We start from the raw sequence: 22,667 nt of genomic DNA, 5'->3' as shown, positions 1-22,667 counted from the left end.
TTGACAATCTTGGGCATTCTGCCTTCAAAGTAGTGCCACCTGGCCAGTGGTGGGGTCACATTCCCTAAGAATTGGGTCCCCTAACCACTCCAGGGCCTCTCCCACCTCCCCTATACCACTTGGCTATAGCTGTCCTGCTCCTCCTGAAGATCCCAGAAACCCCAACCTCAACAAAGTTGAGGACCTAGGCACATGGGAGTGGGGGGCCTGGGCAACGGAGTCTCCCACGCCCTCAGTCTTGATGTTCTGCCCTGATTATGCATCGAATATGCTTCCCACAGAAGGCAGAGGCGGAGATGGAGACCCGGAGGGGTACAGGGAGGACCTGGCAAGGCAGGCAGTAGGAAAGGTGCGTGGTGGGGGTGGGGGCTCGACCTCTAGCCGCTCTGGGCTGACAGCTGGGTCCAGTGGGGCCGGGCGCCCGGCGGCGGCGGACAACTTCTGCCAGCAGCCCGCGGGTCCTGTCCGCCTCCCGCGCGCTGAGGTGCCCAGCCCCGCGCCAGCTCTCCCGGGGGAGCTGGAGCTCGGGCCCCGCGGTTCCCCACCTGGGGCCACCCCGGGGTTCCCCTCCCACTCCCACCGTCCTCCTCACCTTGGGCACCCGAGGGAGCGATGGGCCGGCTGGCGGGCCCTGAGCCGGGCCGGGCCGGGCTGGGTGGGGGAGGCGCTCTCCCCAGGCGCTAGCTGCGCCCCGGGTTCCGCAGCGCCCGCCCCGGCTGCGGCGCCATCAGCTGCTGCGAGGCTGCGGGGCGGTCGGGCCGGGGCTCCTGGGGGCTCCGGGGCGCCGAGGGGGGCTTCGGGGCGGGCGCGAGGCGTAAACACCCAGCAACGTGACCGGAACTAGCGAACGAGTTGGAGGGGGGCGGGGGGGAGGGAAAGATAAGGGGGGAGGGGCGGGACCTGGGGCAGGCGGGGAGGGGCCGTGGGCGGGGCGGGGGGGAGGGGAGGTTGGCGGCGTGCGATCGGGGGAGGGGGAGCCCCGGGAGCCCCCGGGAGTCCACGGGAGCCGGGTCTGAGGACCCCGGCGGGCTGCCGGCCTGGAGGGGCTGGCTTTGGCTGAGAGCGGGAAGGGGATCTCGGGAAACCCGCCGGCGACTTGGCGAGCAAGGGCGCGGCGGGCGGATCAGCACCGCGGACAGCGCCCAGACGGGCAGGCCCCGCTGCGCTCCGCCCTCCGCCGGCCCTCCGCCTGCGAAGAGGAGCCGAGCTTGCACCTGGGGAGCGGGGGAGCCTGCAGCCCTGGAGGCAGAAGACCTGCCTCTAGACGCTGGAAAGCCACCCACACCTCTCACTGGCTGTGTGACCTTCGTGGGGGCGGGGGGGGGGCGCGAATCACATCAGCTCTCTGGGCCCCCGTTGGTAATACCATCCCCCTTTCTCCTGTGAGAGACCCTCGAGCTCCGTGAAGTCTAGGTCAAGAGCAGGGCACTGCTGTTGGTCCCTTTGCAGAGGCCTACTGCTTGAGGCAGGCTGCTTGGGCCCTGCACTACCTCGCTTCATCCTGAGCCTCGGTCCTCTTTACCGACAGTATGCCTGTGTGTAGGAATCTACCGCAATAGGTATTGTTTGTTTTGTTTTTAATGTAACACATAGGATCTTTGGATCATCACGAGACAAAAGAGAATTAAAACGTATAAAGTGCTTAGAACAGTGCCTAGCACATTCTGAGTAGTGACCATTAGACATTCACACTGGTAATGGCATAATGCCCAGGGGGCATTTTGAAAGTGGCAGGTGACTCAGAGTTCCCTCTTCCTAAGTCACTCTCTCCTCATTTTTGAGGGACCGGAGGAAGGGACTGAGAGGAGTCATATTTAGGGAGTGGGGTGGCCCCTCCACCATTGTCCTGACAGGCAAATACTCCTTGCTTGCCCTGTTCCCCTGGAATAACTTTCCAGAGAGGCCTCCAACCTCTTGTCTCCACCACTGATATCTGCTATGCAGGCTTTGGTGAAAGTCTTGGAAGCTCACAAGGAAATACACCTCTCTCTCTCTCTCTCTCTCTCTCTCTCTCTCTCTCTCTCTCTTCCTGGGTCCTTTTCTTTCCTGCCCTCCTATGTCCAGGCTTCACTAGACTTGAGTGTCTGGGGACAAAGCTTTAGCTGCCTTTGACAGATCCTAAGCCTCAAAGGGTTGAACCAATGACTGTCTTACGTGGCTTGGCAGGCAGCAGGGCTCATATATTGTTTTAAGGTAGCTCGCACCCCACCCTGTTGGAACTCCAGCTTCTAGTTATGCTGGGAGTGGCCCCTCTTCACTTTGTCTCAGGAAGTCCCTGGGAGAGAGACATAAAAGGACAGCCGGTCCTCCTTCCTAGATCCTTGCTGTGCCTCCGAAAGGGCTGTGTTCCTGGACTATGCATCTCCCTGGCCCTCTGTGTGTGTCTTGCCAGGAGGAGGGGTTCTCTTGAAACCATCCGCATTCCTTCAGCTTCATGAGCTGTCGGTGATAAAGACCAAGAGTATATTTTTGCATTCTCAAAAGACAAAGAGTAAGAAGGCCCCCTGAGACCTGGGTTCTGATCGTAGCTCGATCACATACTAGTTGAGTAATTCTGAGCACTACCACCTATTTGTCACTTTGTTGTATGGTAATAGTTGTGTGCCGCTATGATGCTAGAAGCTGTATCACTGGTGTTTCAAATCCCACCAGGGTCGTCCATGGTAGATAGGTTTTAGCGGCGCTACAGACTAAGGCACATTAGGCCTGGTGACCAACTTCCAAATTTTCCAGCAAAAGTCCTTTGGGTTTCAGCAGAATAGCAGCTGATCTAGCATTGGAAGTTGAGCCCCCTACATTTGGGTGTGGGGGAAGTCAACGTCCAACACACAGCAACTCTTTCGGACAGGGTAGAACTACCCCTGTGAGATTTCAAGACCATAACTCCATATGAGGGCAGCAGAAAGCCCTGTCTTTCTACTGCGGAGCAGCTGGTGGTTTGGAACAGCTGACCTTGGGGTTAGCAGCCTGTGTTAATCCAGGTAGATTAGAGAAACAAATCCAGGGAGACGTCTATGAGTATAAGGACGAGCTTTATATGCAAGAGCAATTGAATATTGAGACAACATCCTGGCCCGTAAGTCCGATGTTAGCCCATATGTTTATAGATTCCTCTTCAGACTCAGGCAACACATGCAATGACGCCGAATGCAGGAAGATCATAGGCCAGTGGGTGGAAAGTCTTGTGGGTCCAGTGGCGGTGGAAACATCTCATTGCAGGCAGGGGTCTCCACGTGGCTCCTCCAGCTCCAGGGCTCTAGCATAACTCCATGTGTCTTTTTTTTTTTTTAAACTCCATGTGTCTTGTCAGAAGGAATGTCTCCAAGGGAGTGAGCGTGTGTTCTGCCTCCAGCGAGCTATTTATCTCCTTCGCACCTCCAAATGAGGTCATCAAGCTGCAACCTGATTGACAGGCTAAACCCCACCCCTTCACTCTTAAGTCTCAAGTTGACAGTAGATGATGTAACTACTACACAGCCCAGCAGCCCAGCGTGTAACCACCATACCATCGGGCAATATACAGTGGCCACAACAATGGACAGGAGCCTGCCAGTGATTGCAAAGACAGGACTGGGAGCGAGAAACATGCCATTCTTTTGTACCTGGGGTCCCCTTGAGTGGGCGCTAACTCAGTGGCAACAGCAAGTTCTGGGCAAGTCTTAACTTCTCTGAGCTCCCTTTCCTCCTTGGTAGAACGGTACAAATACCTTCTACTCTGCTAGCAGGAACACCATGTCTCCATGGTGGGTAGTTAAGTGCGTGGGGATGAGATTGTTGGCCAAGCCCTGGAGGATTTTTTCCCCAATATTAGGACTTGGACTTTTTCGGGCTCTAGAAAACAGTCCCCACATCTCTTGGAGATGTAGCCCCAACTGATCGTGGTGGGCTGCAGCCTCTTGACAGGAAGTGTTCTTGCTGAGTCCTGCACCGCATCAAACTCCTGGCTGGCCGTGCAAGACCTCGAAGGCTGCCCTCAGGATGCTGGCAACCCATCTGACTGGGACAAGATTCACATGCGAGGTGACAAATTGCAAGTGGAAAGCACTCAAGGAACTCTGGTAGTTACATAATTTCATGTCAACTTCATAAATAAGTTCTAGGGGGTAGACTCTAGCCTGTCAATAATCTGGTCACAGCCTGATTGATGACTTCTTGGGGGCGTGGCCTTCTCACGAGAATTCTGGGAGTTTTCTCTTCCTCCCTCAAGGCGGGGCACACTCTCTCTCTGCTTTACATTCCTGTTGACAAGCCACATGTAGCCACGCTGATGGCAGCCAGAGCCCTAGACCAGTTGGATCCACAGGAATTTCAACCCAATGGTCTGTGATCTTCCTGCATTCAGCATCATTGCATGTGCTGCATGAGTCTGAAGAGGAATTCATGGGCTAATTTTGAACTGATGGACTTGCTCTGGACTGTGCTGAGATGTTTTATTAATGCATAATTACTTTAAAAAAATCTAATTAATTAATTATTATAATTTTATTGGGGGTTCTTACAGATCTTATCGCAATACATCCATCTATCCATTGTGCCAAGCGCATTTGTACATATGTTTCCATCCTCATTTTCAAAACATTTTCTTTCTACCTGAGCCCTTGGTATCAGCTCATTTTCCCTCCCACATAATTATCTCTGGATATAAAGTTCTCTCTGACATATATATGAGTGTCTCTGGATTTGTGTCTCTAGTCAACCTGGACTAACATGAGGAACAATGGAAAGCGACAAGAGTGCGCAGAGTTGAGAATTCACTATGTGTGGGGACAGGGCTGCGGCCTCGACTTGGGGCCTGGGATCTTACAGGGGCAACTGCTTGAAGGAGGCATCCAGGAGTAATCAAGCAAACAGTTTACTCAATCATGCGCAATACTGAGCAAAACTGACTGCACAGGACTGGGGTTGTGGGGAATCACACAAACCGTCGTGCAATGAACTACTGGAGATGGTGTTGCTGATAACAAAAATGAACATTGATCAAGCACTTTTGTGTATACCAGACAGAGCCCTTGAGCGGACACATACTTAAGGCCGTGACGATGAGCTGAAAGATTGATGGTTAGAATCCAAAAGAAAGAAAGAAAGAAACCACCCAGAAGGTCCTCAGAGAAAATCTGCCTTTGATCAACTTCTCGAGGTCACAACCTTGAAAACCCTCCTGAGCAGCTGGACTCTGCCCACATGGGCTCACCAGGAGTCAGAGCAGACACAAAAACAACTGGCTTGATTTGGTCTTTGAATGCAAGAGGCAATAAACTACTTATCTATTTAAAAACTCAAAGGCAAACTTGAAACAAAAGAAAACCGTAATCTCCAAAAAGCACACGCCTCTCTTAAGAAGTCGCCAATGATTTTGAGAATGATGAGGGCAACAAATGTACAAATGTGCTTGCCACAATGGATGGATGTATGGATTGTGATAAGAGTTGTATGAGCCCCCAAGAAAATGATTTAAAAACAAAATAAAAACAAAGAAGTCACCAATGTATTGAATTAAGAACTTCACCCTTACAATCTCGTTTGAATGTCAGAGAAACCCTACTGGGAAGGCGTATTCCCATTTTGCAGGTGGATAAAATGAGACCCAAGAGAGGTGAAATGTGACACCATGCAGTTTGTAAACCGTGGGCTCAAAGCCCAGCCCCGGCGTGGCCAGAGGTGAAGTCGATCGCCACAGCGTCAGTAGGTGTCTTGGTGAGAAGGAGATAAATTCAGTCGTGGCAAAGATGCCATGGGGAGGGGGAAGACAACAGCGCGAGAGGGGAGGCTTCCAAGCCCAGAAGGAGACGCGTTCTGGGCTGTCGAGGCTGCCAGGAGGCCCCCCTCCTCTCTTTATGACCACTCAGAATTCTGTTTGCATTCCATTTGTTCATCCCTCATCATCCTGGCAGGGAGCAGCTGGCACATTTAAAGTGGATAACTGGCAGAGAGTGAAGGGACAGTTTGGCGTCCTGGGGGTAGTAGAAATGGTTAACATGCTTAGCTGCTCACCCGAAGGCTGGTCTTTCCAGTCCACCCAGAGGTGCCTCAGAAGAAAGCTTTGGTGATTGCCATTGAAAATCCCATGGAGCCAGGAGGATTAGGGGAGGGTGGGGGGGAGAATGGGGGAATAGATCACAAGGATAGACCTAGAACCCCCTCCCAGGGGGATGAAAAATAGAAAAGTGGGTGAGGGGTGATGGGGGATGATGTAAGCTTTGAAAATAATAGTGTATAATTTATCAAGGGTTCGTGAGGGAGGAGGGATGGGGGAAGGAGGGGGAAGAAATGGGGAGCTGATATCAGGGGCTCAAGTGGGATGAGAATGCTTTGACAATGAAGATGGCAGCATATGTGCAAATGTGCTTGACACATTGGATGAATGTATGGATTATGATAAGAGATGTAAGAGCCCCCAATAAAAGTATTTAATAAAAAATTAAGAGAAAGAAAATCCCATGAAGCAGAGTTCCACGCTGACACATACAGGGTTGTTCTGAGTCAGAGTTGAGTTGGCAGCAAATGGTTGGTTGAAGGACTATTGGCAGAGATGTAGGCAGACTTGACAGAAGTTAGGCAGCAGCCTGGACAAGTAAAGCGGGCAGAGCCTTTACCATGCCTGAGCCTGATGAGGCAAGAGAAAGGGGGCTGGACCTTAGTTACAGGAACTTAGAAAGGACAGCTGTGGGGAGAGCGCTGCCTGGCAGGAGTTAAGGCCTTCTTTATGGGGGTGTAACTGAACCACCCCTGTGACCTGGGAGGGTCCTAAGAGTCAATGCCCATCCTCACTCTCCTCCTGCTACTAATCCCCTGCGGGAATCTTCTCCAGCCGTTCCGAAGCAAGGAGTCCATTGACGTTGCGTGGACAGATGGCCTTCTCGGCACACAGGCAGGGCTGGTCGGGTAGAGAAGGTTCTGCGATTCGTAGCACGATCTTCCTCCTGGGAGTCGACCACAATTGCTGTTGCCTGCACAGGCTGCTGCCCACCAAGGTGCCTTAGCACAGGCGGGCACCACGCCACAGCTCCCTCTCTATCTCATGGGGAATGTGGGGCAGTGGACCGATTATAGAGGTCACCTTTGTTCTCTGACCACGCAGTCCTAGCTTTCTAGGCTCCATCTGGTGTCCTTTGGGCGTCTGTGGTTTGAAAGATAGGGCAGTGCTGGGGCTGGAGAGCCAGCCAGGAGCTCCTCTGAACAAGACATGAATGAAAACAGCTTGCTTTTTAATTAATTAATTCCCCCAGCTTGCTTTTTAATTAATTAATTCCCCCAGCTTGCTTTTTGAATGAAAGATCAAAGGGCAAAGCTACCTGCTCCTTGGTAGTGAAGCACCCCCATTGGACAAAATGGCACCCTACAGGCTCTCTCAGTTCTGACATTGGGAGTGTTCGGTCATTCCTAAACCATTAGCATGGCGACTGGAAGTGAACTCTGCCTGTGTTTGAATGCATGTATGTGTGCGTATGTGTGTTGTTGTTCTTAGTTGCCATTGAGTTGACTTGACTCATGGCAACCTGATACTCAGCAGAAGGCAATGTTGCCCCTGGATATTTCCGTGTGTGTGTGTGTGTGTGTATTAGACAACAAATGTGGCTTCAGACACATCCTCTCTGCTTCAACCTTGCCCAGATATTTCTCTATCGAGGGCAGAACGCTCACTTAGTGGGCATTATTTAAAGGATACAGAGTGGTTCCACTGCCTGTGGGTTTTGTTGCCATTAAGTTAGCTCTGACTTACGGTAACTATGTGGAACAGAACAAAATGCTGCCCAGCCCTGCATCATGTTCGTGATCATTGGCAGGTTCATTGTTGACTGCCTTCGGACGCACATCATTGAGTAGATTCCAACTCACAGCGACTATTGAGTAGGTTCTGATTCGTAGACCCTATAAAACGCGATAGAGCTTCCTTCTGGGTTTCTGAGATTGTAACTCTTTAGGGTGTAGAAAGCCTCACCTTTCAAAGCTAGCTCCTCATCAAGGAGCTGCTGCTGGTATCGAACTGCTGACTTGGCCATTATCAGCCCAACCCACGACATCAAACCCCACCATTTCAGATCAGTTTCCATGATCTTCAGCAACTGGCTCCACATCTTGTGTAACTGTGTCCTTTCCCGTCCTTCTCCATTTTTTTCTTCCCCCAATTCCTGCATCCCCACAATGCCTGCAACGTCTTGAAGATTACTGGCTGCTTGTCTTGGTTTTTGTGTTTTATTTGTTGGAAAGTGAACAGTATTTTAAAATGTTCTGATAGAAACTAAAGAGTTCATCATATCCCCACCTAGGTGGACCAGACAGAAAGGTACCCACGTTATCCCGATCGCCCTTGTGCTCTGCTGTAAAAAATTTAATAAAGTGCCATCTTCCTGATCCTTCGTCCGCAATTTCTCTCTCCAAGTGCTTGTATTTCCTTCCACACACACCCCCCCCAAAATATTTTAAAACACAAGGTTATATACCATTCCACTCTGTTCTTTGGGATGCTTTTTTGTGATTATATTTTGAAGCTCTCTTAAAGATCTTAAATATTTTCATTTGCTAATAAGTGCCTATGCCTTTAAAAAAATTTAGATTTCTCCCCATTAGTCATTGTAGAAAACTTAAGACTCCTGGATAAGCAAAGATATGAAAATAAAGTCGCCCACACTCAGTCATAACAACTTTTACCATTTGGTATGTAATTGGTCTTTTCTCAGCATATGTAAACATTATACATATTTTCCCATCCTGTTTGTAGCCAACTTTTTTACTCAGCAAAAACACACGCATCTTTTTCCTCCTGCCACTGGACCCACTAAACATTTCTCTGTCACAGGGTGCTGTTCGACTAGGTGAATGAATTACAATAGACTTCACCACTCGTTTTCTTAGTGTTTGGTAACGGGATTGTTGCTACTGCTGTGTTATAAACAGTGACATGCTGGTAGATGATTCATTTAAAAGTGACCTGTGTTGCATGTTTTCTTATTGCACATAATCTGCTTATTTTTAGAAATCAGAATATATGAATAAGAAAAAAGAAGAAAATAAAAATCACTTCACTGTAATTTCACCAGCCCAGAAACGAGAGAGCTTTAAAAAAATTCATTACAAAAATGGAATTCAAAGATAGTAAAAAAATTTCCATGGACTTCTTGAAGCCCCTCACTTAAAAAGAAAATGCTCGTGTAGTTCTTCATACTCGTGCACTTAACATGCTGGTTTTACTTGGTAGCTTTAGGAGTTTCAAACCATTAAAGTGCTTAAACTGCTGACTGAAAGGTTGGAGGTTCTCGTTTACCCAGAGGCGACTTGTAAGAAAGATCTGGCAATCTATTGAAAATGTCAGTCATTGAAAACTCTATAAGTACAAATAATAAAAATAAAAAAAGAAACCTCTATAAGTGGTGCAGCCACAACATGGAAAAGTTAGGTCGTTCCTCAAAGCTGAGTGCATAATTAACATATAGATAGCACCGTCCTGCCTATATCTCCAGGAGAAGTGAAGGCAAGACTGCAACCAGAATCCTGTTCATCAAACTTCATCGCAACACTTTCCGCAATAGCCCAAAGGTGAAAACAACCAAAACATCCAGCAACAGATGAGAATTAACATGTTGCGCACACGCACACACACACAATAATACAGCCATGAAGAGAAGTGAAGTCCTGACGCATGCCACAACACACACGGACTTTGAAAACCTTATCCTGGGTGATAAGAGCCCATCGAAAGAGGACAAATGCTGCGTGACCTCATTTTTTTTCTTTTTTTTAAAAAAATTTATTTTAACAATTTATTGAGGCTCATACAATTCTTTTCACAGTTCATACATATACATACATCAATTGTATAAAGCACATCTGTACAGTCTTTGCCCTAATCATTTTTTTCTCTTTTCTTCTTTTACATTTTATTAGGGACTCATACAACTCTTACCACAATCCATACATATACATACATCAATTGTATAAAGCACATCCATACATTCCCTGCCCCAATCATTCTCAAGGCATTTGCTCTCCACTTAAGCCCCTTGCATCAGGTCCTCTTTTTTTTTTCTCCTCCCTCCCCATTCCCCCCTCCCTCATGTGCCCTTGGTAATTTATACATCGTTATTTTGTCATATCTTGCCCTATCCGGAGTCTCCCTTCCCCCCTTCTCTGCTGTCCCTCTCCCAGGGAAGAGGTCACATGTGGATCCTTGTAATCAGTTCCCCCTTTCCAACCCACTCACCCTCCACTCTCCCAGCATCGCCCCTCACACCCTTGGTCCTGAAGGTATCATCCACCCTGGATTCCCTGTACCTCCAACCCTCATATGCACCAGTGTACAGCCTCTGTCCTATCCAGCCCTGCAAGGTAGAATTCGGATCATGGTAGTTGTGGGGAGGAAGCATCCAGGATCTGGGGGAAAGCTGTGTTCTTCATCGATACTACCTCACACCCTAATTAACCCATCTCCTCTCCTAAACCCCTTTATGAGGGGATCTCCATTGGTCGAAACTTGGGCCTTGGGTCTCCACTCTGCACTTCCCCCTTCATTTAATATGATATATATATATATATACATACATACATATATACAGATACACATATATACACATACATACACACACTTATATCTTTTTTTTTTTGCATGATGCCTTATACCTGGTCCCTTGGGCACCTCGTGATCGCACTGGCCGGTGTGCTTCTTCCATGTGGGCTTTTTTGCTTCTGAGCTAGATGGCCGCTTGTTCACCTTCAAGCCTTTAAGACCCCAGACACTGTCTCTTTTGATAGCCGGGCACCATCAGCTTTCTTCACCACATTTGCTTATGCACCCATTTGTCTTCAGCGATCCTATCATGGAGGTGTGCAGTCAATGATATGATTTTTTTGTTCTTTGATGCCTGGTAACTGATTCCTTTGGGACCACTCGATCACACAGGCTGGTGTGTTCTTCCATGTGGACTTTGTTGCTTCTGAGCTAGATGGCCGCTTGTTTATCTTCAAGACTTTAAGACCCCAGTCACTATCTCTTTTGATAGCCGGGCACCATCAGCTTTCTTCACCACATTTACTTGTTCACCCACTTTGGCTCCAGCCGTTGTGTCGGGAGAGTGAGCATCATCGAGTTCCAATTTAATAAAAGAAGGTATTCATGCATTGAGGGAGTGTTTGAGTAGAGGCCCAAGGTCCTTCCGCCACCTTAATACTTAACCTATAAATATAGACACATAGATCTATTTCCCCATCCTCCTATATATATTTGCATGTACATGTCTTTGTCTAGACCTCCATGAATGCCCTTTGACTCCTAGCTCTTTCCTCCATCTCCCTTGACTTTCCTCCTGCCCTACTACCATGCTTCATCGCCACCTGGGCTAGAGTATACCTCTTTTCTAAGCAACCTTACCCTTGATCATTTCCCACCAGGTCTGCCACTCCCCCTTCTCTACCATTTGGGGTCCCATGTTTTTCCCTTGTCCCTGGGTTTGTTAACACCACTTCCTTACCCCCCCTACCCCCCCACCCCAAGTCCCCCCAGAACTGTCGGTCCCGTTGTTTTTCCTCCAGATAGTTCATCCAGCCTGTCCTATTCAGACAGACCTGTGGAGGCGTGACCTCATTTTATGAATTAAGCAAAGCTATGGAAACCAAAACTTACTGTTGATTACCAGAGTTGGGAGAGAGGGAGGGAGGGGGAATGTTTGGGGAGCATTGAGTGAATGTGAATGGTGGACTGTTTTGGAAAAGGCACAACATGAAAAATAAAATCCATGTAATTGAATTGCAAATATGAAAGTTGTGCTGGTGGATGTTTTGGTGTGTGTATTTTCACCTCACTAAAAAGAGAGCGAGCAAAGATAATGCTTAAGAAATACAACCTTACGAAGCACAGTTGTTTGACGCACAGTGGGCCACCATGATGAGAATCAACTCTACATCAATTGGTTGTCTTGGGGAACACCACAGTCTATTGGAAAGCAGAACTCATAAAGACCATGTTCCTCACCCTACTTGGGTGAGTAGGGACTGGAGTCTTTGAAGCTCCTGAGCAGCCATCTAAGGTGTAACTATTGGACATCCCCATCCAGAGGAAAGAAGAGAGATGCGAATCAAAAGACATAAAGAGATAATTAGTCTAATGGACGAAGGGATCATGCAAATGTCAATCTCCATAATCTCAGGACCAGAGGAACTAGATGGTACCCAGCTACCACTGCCAATTGCTCTGAAAAGGATCACAGTAGAAGACTTTAAATAGAGTGGGAGGAAAATGTGGGACAAAACTCACAATCATAAAGAAGACTAGTTTTACTGGTTAGATAGAGACAGGTGGGAGTCCCAAGATTATAGCCCTTAGTCACTTCAGTTCTGGAACTGAACTCACCCTTGTGTTAGAAAAATCAACCATTTAAGATGAGAAGGTGTGTTAGACAGGGTTCTCTAGAGAAACAAAAGCAGAATGCTAATACTTTATATATATAACATAAGAAATAAAGTTAATTAAATAATAAAGTAGTACAAATGGCTCAGTGTAACTCACTCCCGTGAGACAGTTGTGAGACACTGGCAGTCCTTCAAGTCTTGAGGGTCGCCGGGTAGTCCTCTGTAGAGCAATTCAGGCTATCCGGGCACAGGCAGCAAACAGCAAGGCAGGGCACCAACAGTCAGCCAGATGACAGGGTCCGACAGTCCCCAGCTCAAGAGATGTAAATTCCAATGATGTGGCGAAACAGATCTTGAAGGAACCTCAGATTACAGCGACACAGTGCACAGGTAGTGTAGCTTGAAAATTGAGTCAAAGAACAAGCAAGGCAGTCGCACACTGGTCTGATAATCAAAGAGCAAGAGACAAGAAAGGCGAGGCCTGACGAGCCATTGATCTCTCCGTCCTTCAATTACCCTCACATGTGTTTACTGGCCAGGTTGGCACAATAAACTAACTATCTCAGAAGGGCAGTATTTATCCAGAACAAAATTCAGAGGGCTAGAAAAGCAGGAGGAATGGAGGCAAGGAGGAAGTGGACAGAGTGAAGCTGCATTGTGGGGACAACAATGGACAAGTTGAAACAAAAGGTGTTGAATGTAAAACTGATCATGTGCTCTGTAAACCTTCACATGATCCACAATAAAAAGTTTAAAGAAAGAAAGAGAGATGCCTAAGCCTATTCCTCCTTTTGTTTTTCTAACTCCAGGTCTTTGAACCTTTTATTATACTACTTTGTCTTCCGAATCCTCCGTGGAAATATTGTGTTTGGCTCGTTTATGTCATCATTCCCCCCCCCCCCCATTCACTTCAGCTTCTTTAAGGACTCCTGGTAGCACGGTAGGGTAAGCATTGGACTGCTAACTGAAAGTCAGCAGTTTGAAACCCAGCAGCAGCTCCTTGGAGATGAAGCTGTCTGCTCCTGTGAAGATTCAGTCTCAGAATATCCAAAGGGTCCATCTGAGTTGGGATCGACTGGATGAGGTAGGTTAGCTTCTCTATGCTCTGGTGCAAGTTGCAGTCTCTTTTAATATGACTTTTTGATTCTTCAAGTAGGATGTTCTTGATGTCACCTGATAGCTTGTCTAGTCTTCAGTTATTAGTATTCAACACGTGAAATCTATTCTTGAGATATACTTAAAGTTGTACTTTGTGTTATACTCATGGGTCTGTTTTAAGTTTCTTCAGCTTCAACTTGAACTTGCATGAGTAATTGATGGTCTGTTCCACTGTTGGTCCCTGATGATCTTGAGCATGTCCATCACCTCTTACCACAGTTCTAGTTCATTTGATTCCTGAGTATTCCATCTGATGAGGTCCATATGTATAGTTATCATTTATGCTGTTGAAAAATGTATCTCCATTGACAAATTCATTGGTCTTTCAAAATTCTATCATGCAATCTTCAATGTAATTTCCATCACCCAAGCCATATTTCCCAACTACTGATCTTTCTTCGTTTCCAACTTTCACATTCCCAAACACTGATGTGGCAGTTACATAATCTCTTGTCAACTTGAGTGACCTGTCAATCAGGTCATAGCCTATCATGTCTCTGTGTGGGTATGGCTTTCTCCTGAGGATTTTGGGAACTCCTGTCTTCCTCCCTGGAGGTGGGATACACCCTCTCTGCTTCACGTTTCCTGATGACAAGCCACATGCAGTCACACTGATGGAAGCCAAAGCCCTGTAGACGTTTCTACCACCACTGGATCCACAAAACTTTCCACCCACAGGCCTGTAATCTTCCCGCATTCGGCATCATTGTATGTGCTGTGTGAGTCTAAAGAGGAATTTATGGACTAGTAGCAGACATATGGGCTAATATTGGACTTATGGACTTGACCTGGACTGGGCTGGGATTTTTTAAATATATAATTACTCATTGATATAAAGTTCTTTCTTATACATAGATGAGAATCCCCAAGATTTGTTTCTTTAGTCTACCAGGAATAACACAATCAGTAATTTTCGATGTTTCTTGATTACATGCCTGACCAATTTCAGATTGCAGAAATTGATATGTAATTTAAATAATACTCAGCTTGGTTGATATTCTTTGTAGCCATATGGATGTTATTTGTTCACTGACGACATTGACATTGTACTTTAGGATAGGTTTTGAAGTGTTCTTTTTGCCAATGAACATGACTCCATTTCTCTTCAATTTGTCATTCCCAGGATAGTAGACCATATGAGTGTCCAACTCAAAATGGTCAATACCAGCTCATTTTGGCTTACTAACACTTAGAACATCAGTCTTCAAGTATTCCTTTTCATTTCTGACATCTTCTGATTTTCCTAGATCCGTACCGTGCTCTGATTATTAACGAGTGTTGTAGCTAGTCAGTTCCCCACATTTTAAGTCACAACACATCATCAGATGAAGGTCCTGAACTCTGGCAGCCACGTCTGTAAGGTTGACTCCGCTTTGGGGAGGCAGCTCTTCCTCAGTTGTATGTTGAGTGCCTTCCCATGAGAGGCGCTCCTCTTCCAGCACTGTGTCAAAGTCTGCTGCTATTCAGAAGCTTCTCAGTGGCCAAGCTGACAGGGGAGCAGTAGGAAAGCCTCCCTTAGTAGCTACATAATATCCCACCATATGCACGTACTTCTTTACATGATGAATCTTCTGTTGAACTCTGTTTTTAGTCCTAGTCTTTTTTTTTTTGTTTTTTTAATCGTTTTATTAGGGGCTTATATAGTTCTTATCACAATCCATACATATATCAATTGTGTAGAGCACATTTGTACATTCATTGCCCTCATCATTCTCAAAACATTTGCTCTCCACCTAAGCCCCTGGCATCAGGTCCTCATTTTTCCCCTCCCTCCCCGCTTCCCCCTCCCCCGTGAGCCTTTGATATTTTATAAATTATTATTTTGTCATATCTTTCCCTGTCTGATGTCTCCCTTCATGCACTTTTCTGTTGTCTGTCCCCCAGGGAGGAGGTCACATGTAGATCCTTGTAATCGGTTCCCCTTTCCAACCCATCCTCCCTCTACCCTCCCAGTATCGCCACTCATGCCACTGGTCTTGAAGGGATCATCCGCCCTGGATTCCCTGTGTTTCTACTTCCTATCTGTACCAGTGTACATCCTCTGGTCTATCCAGTATTTCAAGGTAGAATTGGGATCATGATAGTGGGGTGTGGGGAGAAGGGAAGGAAGCATTTAGGAACTAGAGGAAAGTTGTATGTTTCATCGTTGCTACATCGCACCCTGACTGGCTCTTCTTCCCGAGACCCTTCTGTAAGGGGATGTCCAGTGGCCGACAGATGGGCTTTGGGTTTTATTCTTACTCTTGTCAACAATGTGGTGAAGGACTCTTTTACAAGCACCCTGTCTCCCCACCCCCTTTCTCATGATCTTCTCAGCACAAATTCTGAAAAGGCAACCAACAGTTCTGAGTCAAAGGCAGTCAAATTTGGTGACATCTTCTAATAGCATCAGATTGCCAGGAGCCCTGGTGTGTGGAGTGGTTACATATTGGGTTGCGATCTACAAAGTCAGCAGTTTGAACCCAAGGTCCACTCCGTGGGAGAAAGACAAGGCTTTCTATTTCCATAAAGAGTTACAGTCTCAGCAACTCACAGGGCAGTTGTACCTTGTCCTATAGGGTCACTATGAGTCGACAGTGACTCAATGGCAGTAAAATGAGAGAGTGATCCAATTACCATCTGCGATGCTTGGACCACTGTGTACTCTCTCTCCTCCATGCCAACCTTGAGGGAGATAATGGACAAAACTTCAGTTTCCAAGTTTGACATATAAAATACTGGAATCCCATTTAAACTTCCAAGCAATTGATTTCTAGTAAGTTTGAGTTTTTACAATGTGAACAGTAGCCACTTATATTTCTCTTCTGAATTTTTTTTGTTTTTTTTTGTTTTTTTACATTTTATTAGGGGTTCATACAACTCTTATCACAATCCATACATATACATACATCAATTGTATAAAGCACATCCGCACATTCCCTGCCCCAATCATTCTCAAAGCATTTGCTCTCCACTTAAGCCCTTTGCATCAGGTCCTCTTTTTAAAAAATTTTTTTTCTCTTCTGAATTGTTTGCTCGGTCCTACTTTATTAATTTCTCTATTTGACGTGGTCACCATTTTTTATTACTTTACAAGAACTTTTAATATTTTAAGGAAATAAAACCTTTGCCAAGCATACATTTTTTATTACCAGTTTGACATTTGTTTTTCAATTTTGCTTGTGTGCACAGAAGTTTAAAAAATTTAAGTCAAATCTATGATCTTCTTTTAAATAATTTCAGCCATTAATGTCCTTAACATTTTGCCTCGGTGTGGTGGGGTCAGATTGGGCACCATTCCCATACTGTGTCTCCAGTGTTGTCCCTTATAGCGCTATGATTCAGTGAGGGATGATGTGTCTCCTGGTAGGGCTGGCCGACCCTATGGTTCTCTCTGTGCATTGGCTGCTCCGAGCAGGAATATCGTCCTTGGGGTTTGGTGGGCCAGGATGTGTTCCACTCTCTCTCCTTCCCTCTTTCTTTGCTCCCCTGTGCTTGTTCAGACGTGTCCCTCTCCCTGAGCTGTACCTTCAGTGCTTTCCTCTGAAGTGAATTTTTCTGGAGGGAGGGGACGCTGTCCACCTAGTTGGGATTGGGGTCATCATTAGTGTCATCCTGAAAAAAAACAACCCTGTCCTCACTTTAATATAATAGTACTTACCTGTGTGTTTCCCTAGTCTTTTGTGTATATTTTATATACTTAAATTTATGATCTGAAAATTATCCCACGTGACCCCGCCCCTCAAATGGTCAAGTAGTTCCCCAGCATCATCTCCCCACTAATCCGTTGGCTGTTGTTGCATTGGCTGTGGTTGCCTGTTCCTCCACTGTCCCTTGTTGCCTTTCCAACCTAGGGGGCTCCCTTCCAGCAGATATATATCAGGCAGTATTCTGCTCTAATCCAGAGGATTGTCATCGACTACTTTTTAGAATAGCCCCCAGGCCTTTCTCTCTAGTCTGTCTTCATCCTCAAGCTTAACCTTGCCCACCATGAGCTACCCTAGTGGTATGTCAAAGACCAGTGGCACAGTTTCCATCATCCCAGAAACATGCAAGCCCCCACAGTATGTCAAACTGGTGGGTGGGTGGTAGCCCCTACTCTAGTCCACGAACATTCTTCATTCATGCACGCCCCTCCTGGGGTTTGGGGATCTTTCCACACTTGCCACGCTGCTTCTTTGGTTTCCATGTTACTTGAGAAAGCCTACAGAGAGGGCATTCAAAGGGAATTGCTAGACTCAGGCAAGCCACTCCCTTTAAAGAGTCAGGCCAAGCGATCTCCTCTGTATTTCCCCCCTCTTCTCTTCTTGTTGGAAGCGTTTGTGTTGACTACATTCTTCAACCCCTGTCTCATTGGGACATATGAACTTTTAGATGGATGTAATCTTGCATTTTGCTCAACAAAGTCTGGGGTGGACACGGGGAGTCCCAAGGAAACTTGTCTAGTGTTACTTGACGTGCCGCAATCTCATCAAAACAAGGCAACTCTCTGCCCCCGAGTTGATTCCAATTCACAGCCTCCCTACCGGACGGAATGCGTCTTTACAGGAGCAAACACCTGCCCTGCAGATGGTGGGCTTGAACGACCAACTTTCCAATTAGCAGCCGGACGCTTCCCCCACGACGTCCCCCGCAAACCCAAACCAAACACTGACATGGAGTCCATGCCGACTCATGGCTGTGTGATCCTCTAAGTTTCCCCTTGCTTCTTAAAGGATGGGTTGCCATGGTTATGGGAGGGAGCTGCTTTTGGGAGGGCACGGCGCAGTGGGCAGACCGTCTCTGTATTTGTATACAAACATCTCCAACAGGCAGCTCCTTCCAACGGGGCTTGGCTGCGTGCAGCGGGCTGCGGGCCCCTGTGGGCAGAGCCTCCACAGACCCCGGGGTGGAAGGTAGGTCCCAGGCCCGTGCGGAGCCGCTCCTAGGGCAGGCCAGCGTGCTAGGCAAGCGATCGTCCCCGGGAAATATTTGTTAATAATCTGTCGGGCACCTCCTTTGTTATTTTAGGCAGTTAGGGGAGGGTTTTATTTATGTTATAAAAAATCGCGCAACTTTCCGGGTGGATAAAAAACAGGTGTTACAAGGCCGTCAGGCTGCGAAGGATTAAGTGAGTCGCCAGGTTTCGGGCACCGTCGAACTTGGGTGGCCGGACTCCCGGCGCGGTGCTCTGAGCGCGGGCCTGCGGGGCGGGCGGGGAGGAGGCGGCGCGGGGGCGGGCGGCCGGCTCGGGGGCGGGGCCGGCGGCGGCCGTGGGGGGCCCGGCTCGCACCCCGCAGCCGCCCTGCCGCAGCCCCGCCGCCTCCCCGCGCGCGGCGTGCAGCCAGCGGGCCGGGCGCGGCGACCGAGGCATGGCGGGCCGCCGGGCGCCGGGCGAGAAGCGCTGGCAGCTGGTGCGCTGGTGAGTGGGCGCCGTGGGGGGGTGGGCGCGGGGGGCTGGCCCCAAAGTTTCTTCCCGAGCGGAGGTGGTGGGGCCCGTCTCCGCGACTCTGCGAGCCGGGGCGCACTGCCACCCCGGACCCTGCCGGTGACGTCAGGCTTTGCCGGGGGGGCGGTGTCCCCACACCCCCGGCCTCCTTCTGTAAGCTCAGCTTTCCCTCTGCTTCCACCGCGCCCCGCGGCTTTCCCACGCGTGCGACGGGGTCCCCCAGCCGCCTCCAGGCCTTGGGGGTGGGGGTCTCCATGGACTGACCCCTCCCCCCGCGTGTGTTGGTGGGGCACCGCCTTCAGCTCTCAGCCCCCACGCTGAAGGAGATGTCCCCAGCGCAGTCCCGCCCAGGTCGGCAATCAGAGCTGCCGCATCAGATGACCGGCCTGCAGGCGGCCAGGGTTCCACTGAGTCACCTGGGCAGCGCCCCTGAGAGTTGGCGTGTTCATGGCTGCTTCAGCCAGGGCTGACCTTCTCCTGGTGGGACTAGAATGCAGGGCAGTCCCGCCCAGCTCACCCCTGCCCCAGGAGGACTCCAGCCTGGGATCCCTGCCCACCCAGATCCTTGCCGCCCCATCCCCTACCCCCACCCCCTAAATGGGACCAGAAGCATCTCTGCCCCACTGAGCAGATTCTTGGATACTTAAGACCAGGATATTATCAATAATAACCGAGCATGCCCCACAGGCTGCCTGGTAATCTTGGGCGAAGCATTGCCCAAGTTTCTCTTCACAGAGCAAAGCGTTCATTTACCGCAGTGTGCAGATGAAGAAACAGGTTCAGAGAGGGAGTGGGTTGCCCAGCAGGCAAATGGCAGAATGTGGACCCAGGTCTTGCCCACTGGGGTCAGCTGATGTTTCCTTTTACTTCTTTCCTGGCTGGCCCCACTCCACTGGACCACACATCCAAGCCCACTTTCTCAGAAAATAACAGCATGTCAAAATGGGAGGGTTCCCAATTTTATGGTTCTTTAGTAGTGGAGTCAAGCGCCTAATCCATAAATCCGATGATGTAAAAGCAGAGCACATAAGTATGAAGCGCAGGTGGAGTAGGCTCCCTTCTTCTAAAGGACGCCCCCCCCCCCTGCCCCCCAGGAGCAGTCTTCTCCCAGAGCAGACTTCTTAAGTGCATTCTTTCTCTCACTTCATGGAAGAGGAAACAGGAGTCCTTGGCGGTCTCTCTCTGACTCTCTGTCTGTCTGTTGTCACCCGCACACTACCTGACTGGGCTGGAACTTGGACCGGACCTGATGAAATGTGGATCATTGTTAGCACCCTAGTGAAGTTTTGGTCTCCCTCACACTGAGGTACAAAGCCATCTCTCCGAGAAGGGCTGACACATGGACCTGAAGTGTGCAGGGCAGCCTGGTGGGATGTGTTTCTGAGGGCAACGAACCTATTCATGGTGCGTTCCGCACGTGGTCAGCTTTGGTCCCAGGTTCCAGGAGTTGGACATTAGTGAGTTTGCATTTCCCTTAGCTGAGTCAGGAGTCTTTGCCTTGCAAGTTGCGGAAACTGACTCAAGATGGTTTTATATTCTTAGAACAAGGGCATTTATGGACAAACAGGACTGAAAACCCCAGGAACTCTTGTGGTTTCGGGTACAACTGTATTCTGGTGCCGAAATAATGAATCAAGTAAGGTCCTGTTCCCTATTTCCCTCTCTGTCGGCTTATGGAGACAAGGTGGTCACCGCAGCCGTGGGAAGCTCCGTCCCTCAGCCCCAAAAAGGTCTCCTTTTTTTAGATACTCACCCAAAGTCTCAGGATGTCATTGCATGCTTTTCTTGAGCATTCTTTAACCTGTGCAAAGATGATGGTTGGGTAAATTCTTCAACTTGAACTTCCAGGTGAAAACAGGTATACATTGTAAATGGTAATGCCCACTTGAGGTACTAGTCTCTTTTCTTCTTTTAAGCAAAGTTTTATTACCACTAATCCATATGTCATACAATTCAATAATTCCGTCATCTTGCCCTGTTGTCCGTCCCCCAGGGAGGAGGTCACATGTAGATCCTTGTAATCAGTTCCTCCTTTCCAACCCATCCTCCCTCCACCCTCCCAGTATCGACCCTCATACCACTGGTCCTGAAGGGATCATCTGCCCCGGATTCCCTGTGTTTCCACTTCCTATCTGTACCAGTGTACATGCTCTGGTCTAGCCATATTTGTAAGGTAGAATTGGGATGATGATAGTGGGGGAGGAGGAAACATTTAGGAACTAGAGTAAAGTTGTATGTTTCATCGTTGCTACATCACACACTGACTGGCTCGTCTCGTCCCCGAGACCCTTCTGTAAGGGGATGTCCAGTGGCCTACAAATGGGCTTTGGATCTCCACTCTGTACTCCCCACCTCATTCACTATGATATGATTTTTTTTTGTTCTGATGATGCCTGATACCTGATCCCTTTGACACCTCGTGATCACACAGGCTGGTGTGCTTCTTCCATGTGGGTTTTGTTGCTTCTGAGCTAGATGGCCGCTTGTTTACCTTCAAGGTTTTACGACCCCAGACGCTATATCTTTTGATAGCCAGGCACCATCAGCTTTCTTCACCACATTTGCTTATTCACCCGCTTTGTCTTCAGCGGTTGTGTCGGGAAGGTGAGTATCATAGAATGCCAATTTAATAGAAGAAAGTATTCTTGCATTGAGGGAGTACTTGAGTGGAGGCCTGTTCCGACCCGCGGGAACTTCAACGCGGACCCTGGAGGAGGGAATGGGAATTAGGGGGACAAGAGACACGAGAAATGGAGACAAGACATGAGTCTGATCAAGTCTCATTTATTGAGTAAAAGGCTACAGCTTATATAGGCCAGGGAAAGGTAAACAAGCCGCAGGTGTTTCCCTGAGAACAATAAATGGGGGAAGCAAGCCGCAGGTGTTTCCCTGAGAACAATGACCGCAGGAAAAACAGTTCCTATGGAAAGTTACAGAGCTCAGGCAATAAAGATCAAGACAATGGCCGGGCCTCATGGCTCTGGACAGGCAAGGTTATGGCCAGGCCTCATGGCTCCGGACAGAGGCCCAATGTCCTTTTACTACCTTAATACTAAACCAATAAATATATGCACATAGATCTATTTCTCCATCCTCATATCTAAATATATTTGCATATGTACATGTCTTTATTTAGACCTCTATAAATACCCTTTGCCTCCTAGCTTTTCCCTCTATTTCCTTTGACTTTCCTCTTGTCCCACTATCATGCTCAGTCTTCATTTGAGTTTCAGTAATTTCTCTTGGTTACATTACCCTTGATCACGCCCTACCAGAGTTCTCACACCCTCCTCACCACCTATTTGGATCACTTGTTGTTCCCTTGTCCCTGGGTTTGTTAACACCACTACCTTTCCCCCCACTTCCCCCTCTCCCATGTCCCCCTGGAACTGTCGGTCCCGTTGTTTTCTCCTCCAGATTGTTCATCCAGCCTATCTTATTTAGACAGACCTGTGGAGATAATAACATGCACAAAAACAAGACAGAGCAAAACCAAGTAACAATATAAAGCAAAACATCAACAACAACACGCCAATGAAAAAACAAAACAAAACACAACAAGAAAGAAAAGCTTGTAGTTAGTTCAAGGACTGTTTGTTGGCCTTTAGGAGTGTTTTCCAGTCTAGTCTCTTGGGGGCACCACGCCCTGGCCCCAAAGTCTATTTTTGGTATTCACTGGGGGCCTCGCTGCTCCATTCCCTTGCTGTTCTGTTGCACCCCCTTAGTGTTTACCCTCGGTGTGGCGGGATCAGATCGGGCGAAA

At 48.1% G+C, this 22,667-nt stretch overlaps 1 protein-coding gene across 1 annotated transcript in view; it reads left to right on the top strand.

The window, feature by feature from the left end:
* Positions 1-18,827: 18,827 nt before the first annotated feature.
* RAP1GAP2 (RAP1 GTPase activating protein 2) overlaps positions 18,828-22,667 on the top strand; it is a 273,779-nt gene continuing 269,939 nt past the window's right edge. The window contains exon 1 of the mRNA XM_075559607.1: positions 18,828-18,877. Within this exon, the coding sequence (XP_075415722.1) occupies positions 18,828-18,877 (50 nt within the window). The remainder of the gene's footprint in view (positions 18,878-22,667) is intronic.

This window comes from Tenrec ecaudatus, chromosome 10 (genome assembly GCF_050624435.1).
Source record: "Tenrec ecaudatus isolate mTenEca1 chromosome 10, mTenEca1.hap1, whole genome shotgun sequence".
NCBI lineage: Eukaryota > Metazoa > Chordata > Mammalia > Afrosoricida > Tenrecidae > Tenrec > Tenrec ecaudatus.
This window is presented reverse-complemented; position numbering and strand designations above follow the sequence as displayed.